Source organism: Gobius niger (genome assembly GCF_951799975.1).
Source record: "Gobius niger genome assembly, chromosome: 2".
NCBI lineage: Eukaryota > Metazoa > Chordata > Actinopteri > Gobiiformes > Gobiidae > Gobius > Gobius niger.
This window is the reverse complement of record NC_136853.1, coordinates 19,227,357-19,236,440: the sequence shown is the minus strand read 5'-3', so window position 1 is coordinate 19,236,440 and position 9,084 is coordinate 19,227,357. Positions and strand designations below refer to the sequence as shown.

General features: G+C 41.2%; 1 protein-coding gene across 1 annotated transcript in view; it reads left to right on the top strand.

The window, feature by feature from the left end:
- The window catches only part of LOC306983090 (uncharacterized protein), a 12,274-nt gene extending 3,522 nt beyond the window's left edge, over positions 1-8,752 (top strand). The window contains exons 3-17 of the mRNA XM_079582814.1: positions 149-770; positions 997-1,078; positions 1,138-1,417; positions 1,537-2,187; positions 3,354-3,434; positions 3,504-3,616; positions 3,789-3,847; positions 3,937-4,026; positions 4,836-4,879; positions 4,973-5,142; positions 5,223-5,293; positions 7,270-7,415; positions 7,497-7,641; positions 7,736-7,882; positions 7,997-8,752. Coding sequence (XP_079438940.1) covers positions 282-770; positions 997-1,078; positions 1,138-1,417; positions 1,537-2,187; positions 3,354-3,434; positions 3,504-3,616; positions 3,789-3,847; positions 3,937-4,026; positions 4,836-4,879; positions 4,973-5,142; positions 5,223-5,293; positions 7,270-7,415; positions 7,497-7,641; positions 7,736-7,882; positions 7,997-8,263 — 2,835 coding nt within the window. The 5' untranslated portion in view covers positions 149-281 and the 3' untranslated portion in view covers positions 8,264-8,752. The remainder of the gene's footprint in view (positions 1-148; positions 771-996; positions 1,079-1,137; positions 1,418-1,536; positions 2,188-3,353; positions 3,435-3,503; positions 3,617-3,788; positions 3,848-3,936; positions 4,027-4,835; positions 4,880-4,972; positions 5,143-5,222; positions 5,294-7,269; positions 7,416-7,496; positions 7,642-7,735; positions 7,883-7,996) is intronic.
- Positions 8,753-9,084: the final 332 nt, after the last annotated feature.

Below are 9,084 nucleotides of genomic sequence, written 5' to 3'. Positions count from 1 at the left end.
GAATAATCAATAACACGCTGCATAATGTAATTCTCTTCCAGGAAGCGGCTCGGGTAGATTTCTTCTGTGCATCTGAGGGCTTTTTATTGATTGCCCAAAGCAAGATGTATAAAAATAGCAAGTTATTGGATCCTTTCTCTTATTACAGATCAGACTACACTTTGTGCTGCAGTCGAGATAAATCCATCATCTGTCCCCTGAAGGTCAACTCCTTTTTTTTTTTTTTTTAGCTACATGCTGTATTTCCATCACAACGTCTTTGACCAAAAACTGACTTGCAAATGGAGGAGGAAGACCTGTGCTCCTCCCTTCCAGAAGCCACAAATTCAGTTTTTGCGCCTTACCGAGATTCGCGGACCTCTACGGGTCATCAATACCTCAATGGAGAACCGGATGCTGTTGCGGAGGAGCATAAGGAGCTGCTGATAAACCAGGAACAAGAGCACGTTTTCCACATCGAACACAACAGCACTTCAGAGGAGACAGAGACATGGGAGCAAATCTTATGGCCCGCTTGCAACGCTGCAGAATTCTCCATGGCCACAGTGGACTGGGATTTGCCTGATTCGACCGCTGGGACACCTTCACTTATGACAGACAGCGCTGTGGCCACTCAAACTGACTCTTTGACAAGGGCTGATATCACTTCCTTCCCTGTTCACTCTGAAAGTGTCAGCACAGATCTTTTCAAAGAGGCAGAGGAACAAGACGAGTTCGATTCGTGGCTGCTGCTCTGCTCCGAGTCAGAATGGATGGGACCCAATTTAAAGGTAAAGAGCGAAGGATTAAACATGTTTCCTGCCTGTTTTTATCTGATGATTGTCTGTTTGAGTTTTAGGATTTGAAACTTTGTTTTTTTAACCGTTATTTAGGTGGTTAAGTCAGTACTTTTTAAATCGTGCTCACTGTTTTGTAGTCAAAGAGTACAGTGTAGAATTGAGTATGACAAAGGCAAAATCTATCCTTACAATTCCTGTCTGTTATCGCAACTTTCAGCCATGTGACACTGAATGCACGAAAGCACAAAGAACACAGGAAGAGGAACATTCGGCACACAAACTGTTAAACCTTCATTCCGGTAAGTAAACAGTGTATTTTTCGTAATACATGCGTAATTTACATAATGTTCTCTTCAAGGTTCGTCACTGAGGTCGCGTCTACAACGGGAGAAAGAACACGCCGAAGCCGACTTCATCCATAGTTGTGTGGAAATTCAGTTTGCAGAGTTTATAGAGGATGATATTGAGCATTTAAGGCTGGAGGAGGGTTCAGATGAAACTGACATATTGCTGACAGGACGGATAGACATAGAGGAAGAGCCGACTTTAGTAAATGGTGATGAAACCACAGGAGCCCGGGACGAGGAGCAGATTGTGACTAATGAAGAGGCCACAGCTGCCAGCCGCTGCAGTGCTGTGTGAGTATCAGAAACACTTCTCTATGAAAAGCAGAACAGGAAATGTGTGCAAAGATCTGTGTAGTTGCCATGGAAATGAATCATGTTATTATCATTAAAACACTGCTTTCATTTTTCAGCGAGGTTGAGGAGCTGCGATGTGATGAAACGGGGCTCTCCATCAACCCAGATAAGCTAATTGAATTGCAGCAGCTCCTGGAGGATTTATCGCGCCTGGAAAGGACGGAGGCGAGACGACACTCTTCACACCGTTTAACTGGACGTCACACGGGAGAGCCAGACATGTGCAAAGATATGAATCAAGATGTGCCGCGTGAGCTCTCAGATGAAGAGGGTCAAACTGTGGTCAGTGAAGAAGCACCGGCAGCTGAGAGCGCCGCACAAGCAAGCCTTTCAGACAATCTGCACAAAGACTTAAACCATACAGCCTGCGATAATGAACAGTTGAACGCTGTGTCAGATGAAATTGAGAAGATAGCGGGTTTAGACGTTTTGCAAACAAACACTTCATCTCATCCAGCTCCCTGCGAGAGGCTACTGGATCTGAAAACATCAGAGGAGGCGGGACATGAGGACGCAGAGGGTGCTACAGTGGACTACGATGACAAACTACCCACACAGACTATTGGGACGAGTGGGGAGCAGTGTAAAGTGACCCCACATATGAACGGGGCAGATGTGGACAGAGAAGAGGTGTGTCGTTTGGCTGAAAAGCTCTTTAAACTGGACGGCATCCAGCGGATAGATGTGGTGAAGCATCTAGATAAAGAGTAAGCATGTTCTTTCTTTTTTTATACTTTTTAATTCCAAGAAGGTTATGAAATCTTAACCTGAAAAGTACTTTTCAAATGTTAGAATTGAACCAAAACTTGCCCCCAAACTGTACTTTCTTGCAAGTAGTAACTGAGTAAAGTACATATAGAGATTTTAATTTGAAACATTTGCTGTAAATTACTGACATAATAAGACATCGTCACATATTTTTAAGGAGATACAAATTTAATTGTGGATAAAGCCAGGTTTAATTTTATGGGTTTATTTTGTTACGTTTGACTTCTTCTATTTTCTTTGAATCAACTTGTTACTTCATTCAGGCTTTTTCTTGGGGGAAAAAAAAACCTGCTACCGTATTTTCCGGACTATAAGTCGCACTTTTTTCATAGTTTGGCCGGAGGTGCGACTTATACTCAGGTGCGACTTATATATCAAAATATATAATTTCACATCTTTCTTATTTTCACACTGACAGCCGCTAGAGGGCGCTCTAGGCTTGTGTACCAGTAGCTGCTGTTCCTGTACAACTGAAGATTTAAAACACGGTAATGGAGTAAGCAGGAAGAAAGTTTGGAATGAGCGAGAAGCTTGTGAGGGACTGGCGAAAAGCGGAGGTTACTCTTACTGCAATGATGAAAACCAAAAAAGCTAATCGCGGGCTAAAAGCTCGATGGCCACATCGAGAGGAACGAGTTCACAAATGGGTGCTTGAACAACGTGCTGCCAGAAGAGGCTTGTCAATTGTCCCGTTACGCCTCCATAGCCAGGTAGTTGCCACAGCTGGTGTGACTTATACTCCGGAGAAACTTATAGTCAGAAAATACAGAAATTTGACCCTGTTTTGGAGGTTAACAGCCAAAAAAATCAAGTGAATTTTTTTTTTTTTACATATAAACAAAACCTGAACAAATAAAATACTTATACAATATATTGTTATGGTCATGAAGAGAAAGTTGGGTATCTAGCACAAGTGAATATGTTGTATCTAGATTGGGAAGATGTGTGACTTTGAGCTTCAAGTTCCTATATAAACCTATAGAGTTGATTTGGTAAAAAGAATAAAACCACTTCTATTGTTGATTGGACTCCTTTTTTGTCTGTTTTTATAACAATGTAAACGTCTGTACAGGTCAATGATGTAGTGTTGGTTTTCTCTGTTCAGTAACAGCTTCAGCCATGCCGTGGGAGAGGAATATCTGAAATACTTTGACTTCAATGAGCAAAGTCTAGACCAGGCCCTCAGGTGATGAAGCATTGATGTTGTAATAACTGTGAAACAGCCCGAAAAACTGTTTTGTTTTTCCTCCTGCAGGTCTTTTCTCAGTGTGGTGGTTCTCATTGGGGAAAGCCAAGAGAGAGAGCGAGTCCTGCAACATTTCTCCAGTCGCTATCATGAGTGTAACCCAGGCTCTTTCCCCTCTTCAGGTCAGCCCATGTTAGAATAAGCTTCATTTTCTCTTTTTGAGTGAAACTACCTCCATGGGGCCAGGGCCTTTAGTCACAGCACTCATGCCAGGATCTAAAGAGAAACCAATAATATGGAAATATAATTCTTAGTTACGGCATTAACACATTGTCTGCCTGTGTTTGTCCTCAGGGTCTGTATTGGCTCTAACATGTGCTATGATGCTTCTCAACACGGACTTGCATGGACAGGTAGGAAACATTATCCCACAGAGAAAGTATTGCAAGTATCTTCTTGTTTTTTGTTTTTGTTTTTAACCCTTCTTCCTCTTTTTCAACAGCACGTAGGAAAGTCCATGTCTTCCTCTCAATTTGTGTCCAACCTTGATGGGATGAATGAAGGAGAGAACTTCAACAAGGATCTTCTCAAAGTAAATACTTAATGCAGGTTTTTCATGTTATTTTTCTAGTTTGAAGGGATTAAGCTATTGTTGACTAAATCATAAGTTGAAATGTTCAAAAACATGAGTGTGGGAAGAGAAGAGTTGAGTAATCAGGGAACTGGGATTAGCTCATGAACCATTAGTACAATAATGGTTCATGAGCATGGACATTAGTTCACTCTAATGTTAATATTAGTAATATTAGTAATACTAATATTAGTAATGCTAATATTAGTTCACTCTAATGTCCATGTCCAGTAAGAAACGGACATGATAAACACAATAATGTAATACCCCTTTACTTCATCAGGCAAAACATTAAAAACAAAATCCGTATTACAAAGTTGGCCTGAAAGTGACAGGTGTTAATGCTTTTGAAAGTATGACCTGTTTGGATGAATAGCATCTGCTGTAAGTAAATAACTATCATTTTATTTCAGTGAAGCAGCAATTTCAGTGAAGAAATGTTGGGCAGAAAAATTATTTATATTTTGATTTTTAAGTTAGTGACAGGAAGTGACATAGATAGAAGTAAAGTTCCACAGCAGTATGACTCATTTCCCATTGACAAAACATGGTTGGCACGGCAACAGTTTAAAACTGTGAAGTGAAACTATAAACATCACAAAAATGGTCAAACTAAAGAAAGCTGGGACTTTTTTTTTTGCATTTGTCTAATGTGTCATACGCACTTTAAAGTGACTGGGAGAGGATAGAAACAAACAATTACAAAATAAAATCATGTTTACCATGTTCTGGTGAAATTGTCTGATACGTAAATGCATCTTGTATTTCAGAGTCTATACAGTTCTATAAAGGCTGAGCCACTGCAGTGGGCGTTGTAAGTTGTAATTTAAAAAGTTATTTCCAAAATTGTTTTATATTGACAAACTACATTTTGCTGACCATGATGATCAATTTTGTTTTTTTCAAGAGATGAGGAGGAGTTAAAAAGTTCTGTGTTGGAAGAAGATACAGGAGAAATCGCACCCCTTCGTTCAAAAGCAAATCCTTTCCTTGACGTCCCACATGACAAAAACGCAATAGTTATTAAAGAAGGATTTCTCCAGAGGAAGATCCATGCTGACGTGGATGGCAAACGCAGTAAGTGCATCGTTCATTTGACAAAAATAAATATTGAGCTGCAGGGGATATTTAGCAGCGGCTTTTTGTTGTGATTGCAGCTCCATGGGGAAAAAGACGCTGGAAGGTTTTTAATGCTGTGCTGCGTGGAATGGTTCTCTACTTGCAGAAGGTGAGTGTTTTCTACCATTTTATATCATTTTGTGGACTAGGACGTCAAAATGTATCGACATATTATGTTTTTTGCTAAATGGGTTAACTTGGCAAGAGCCAGATGGATATTACAGGGCCAATAACATTAGCACAGATGTTTAGTTTAGTTAATTTATTTGACAGGGGCCATGTACAGGAGCATCAATGAGCATATGAAGTGATGCTTGGTACCAGACTTTAGCTCATGTCCATCTGCATTCCCTGAGACAGACAATTACAAAACACGGTACAAAAAGCATAAAACAATACAGTTCATGATATTTACAGACAGTGCTATTATACATTTTATTTAAAAAAAAAATCATTTCATCAACGGGCAAACGGGCTCCTGTAGAGTCTATGAGCTATACCAGGGGTGCCCATTACGCCCACGCAAACCGGGTTGATCGCGGCGCCCCATCTCTCCAAAACTGCCATTTGGTCCTGGATTGGAACACGGAATGACCACCTGATACATTCTGTTTACACATGTGAACGCACACACCACACACACCGCACACACCACACACACCACACACACACCGCACACAAGCACGACGGACCCGCTAAACAAAATCAGCAAAACACTGGCGGCATTTCGGGCGCATTCCTTCGTGTATAGCTTACGCTGGACAATTGTTTTGCGTGAGGGGGTACATATCTTGACAAGGGTACACATTTTGGCAGAACACCGACACTGAGCGAGCGATATGCTGAGCAGCACTCACACTCATACACTACAGGGAGGAGATGAAGAGGAGATGAAGAGGAGGAGACAGGTAGACCCATGTAATGCATCCTGGTTTATGTCCTTCGAGAAGTTTGTTTTTAGACATGAGCCAAAACAGCTGGCTTTGTTCAAGTCTGAAGCCCCGCCCCTGAGCGTTACTATGGCGCTCCTGTTACTCAATAAAACCAGTCAAATAACATTTAAAGAGCAAGAAATAAATTGATAATAAGCTTCAATTGATATTTATTTTTGATAAGAAAAGTGATGACAGAATATAACATTGTGTTGCTTTGTCACAAGTAATAATTCATAATGATTTATCAAGTTAAATAATGTTCTCTCTTAAATTTAAGTTCAATTTTATAGTAGAGGTGAATTCAAAAGGCTTTAATTTTAACTCAATGATAATTTTAACTCAATAACATTGTGACCTTCTGAGACATATGGCTAGATCCCTGGGCCTTGCTGACTTTGAATGTAGCCTGCGAGCTAAAAAATGTGGGGACCCCTGGTCAGATGTAACGTGTTGTTTTTTGTTTCTTTCATGCTGACATGTCCGATTTCCCAGAAAATGTTTCTCATCCAGACAAAACCTGTTTAAGTCTTTGCATAGTTTTAGTGCAGTTGGAAGTTTGTTCCATTCTGAGATTGTTTCAAAGGAAAATGACAATTGTCCAAAGGCTAAGGTTTTGGTTTTGTATCTTGGCCATTGCCTGTTGACCTTGTTGTTCTGACCATCTGATCAGAGGTTTTTTGGACAAACCCAAATCAATCTGGGATCGCTTCGGCTTAAATCATTTGGGAAGAACGCACTTTTGGGGCAGCATTTGCTGCTCATCGTCATTGCGTTGTTAATTAATATCAATTTGGCCGAACCACTTTAGGTTTGGATTCAGACAGTTTGGCGGGAGTTACACAAGATGTATTCTCATGTGTTACCAAATACCATGAGAATTCAGCTTGCAGGCAAGGTTAATATTAGGTTGCCCAATAGTGCAAGAAGCCACTATTATATATGTTCCAAAATCTGACGAGATTTACAAAGTCTAAAACCTAAAACAAAAACACATGGTTATTTGAAAATGTGCAACGGTTGCACTTTCCCTAGTTTAGTTCCATTTTAAGAGTTTTCGACCCAATTTAGTATTTTAAAGTTTTGTTTTGACACATTTGAATGAGAAACAGCTCTCCTGTGTACAATAACTTAATGATGGGGTGCATGCTAGGACGACTACAGAAAGGAGCTGCAGATCAACGAGGAGGTCGTGAGCGTGCACCACTCTCTGGCGGAGGAGGCCACAGACTACACCAAAAGGCCACACGTGTTCCGCTTGCAGACGGCTGACTGGAGGGTGTTCCTCTTTCAGGCTTCGTAAGTCACCCAGCCGCTGAAATGCCACTCTTTGTTAAATTAAAAGAGGCCTGTGTGTTTCACTGTTTGTTGTGAATCCAGATCTAACGTGGAGATGGCTTCATGGATTCATCGCATTAATCTGGTGTCAGCCCTTCAGTCCTCTCCCCCTTTTCCCGCCGCTGTGGGCTCACAAAGGAGATTCTGCAGGCCTATTCTTCCCGCCTCGCAGTCGGCAAATACCCTGGTAAAGCTGCATTTGTATAAAGGAACAGCTTCTATAAAAATGTAGATTATATATATTATTGGTATCAACCCACTGTGTCCCCTTCTCTGCTCAGGACCGTCAGTTGCAGTCTCATGCAGGAATGCTGGAGTCTTTCAGGGCCGACCTGTCATACCTCCATGAAAATCCACCAGAGGGCAGAAAAGCCAAGGCCAAGGAGCTGGAGGAGAATCGCTTGAGAGCAGAGTACCTTCAGCATGAGGTACAGAGTCTTAAATTTGAAATGTGAAGGGTTTGGGCAAATGATCCATCATCGAAAAGCAAAAAGACCATCCCCAGTTTGCACTTTAATGACGCCATCTTTTCCTTGAACCAGATTTGCCGATATGAGGCCTATATCCAAGTGCTGGAGGTCTGGAAGAGCATAACAACCTCGGACGACGTCACATTAAACAGCGCAGATCTGACCCGCTTTGACCGCGAGCTCTGCGCCGAGGCTATGGACGAGGAAGAGGAAGGCGGCCTGAAAAAATCCCACTCCAGCCCCTCCCTGGAACTGGAAGTAGCTTCTCCACCCGCGGTGAAAGTCCGGCGCAACATCTCAGAGCGACGGGTGACGCGCAAGGCCATCGTCCCCAGATAAAACAGAGACGATACAAGTGTTAAGTTGAAGAAAACATATTGCTGAGTAAACATTGGAAATGTGTAGAAGCACTGAGTAATACACCACCAAAGTCTTATTTAAACGTTGACAGGTGTTTTATGTTATGCACTTTTGATGAAACAACCTCAGGGGATCTGTTACAAAACGTTTAGATTATATAGAAAACTTTTATTTTTATGAATCCAAATTTGTGGACCTATAAGTTATTTTGCTTTTTAGCGTTTCTCTTCCACATGGTACAAACTAATGTAATGTCGGTGTGAGTCAGCAGAGGGAGCCGTGGTACGAATGAATGCTGTGGTGTGTTCCAAGTCATTTTACTCCTAATTGCACTTTTACGTATCGTGATATTTCGTTTTGTTTTTCCATAAGTGATGAGTTGTGTCATGTTTTAATTAATGAAGGATTTATTTCCAATGTCAAATCTTTCAATTCTGTTTTAATTTTGGTAAAAATTAAAATATTGCCTGTGGACATTGAGTCTGCCTTTTACCCTTTCTCAGGGGCGGACTGGGACTGAAAAACAGCCCTGGACTCAAATAAGCGTTAATGCGACACTTCCACAAATACTTTATGTTCACCTCTTACCACCCGCCTTAACCGAGAGCATTATCTCCAGTTCGGCTTTACCCAAATCAAAAGGCTTCTTGACTGGAGAGCAACACTGTAACGCCTCATTTGAAAGCTAAAAACTAGAAAAGTGATGGTAACTTTTTGTCACGTTGTTGCTGCATTTTTGTCAGGTTTTTGTCGCTTTTTGCTGCTTTTTCTTTACTTTTTTGTGGCTTTTTGACATGTTT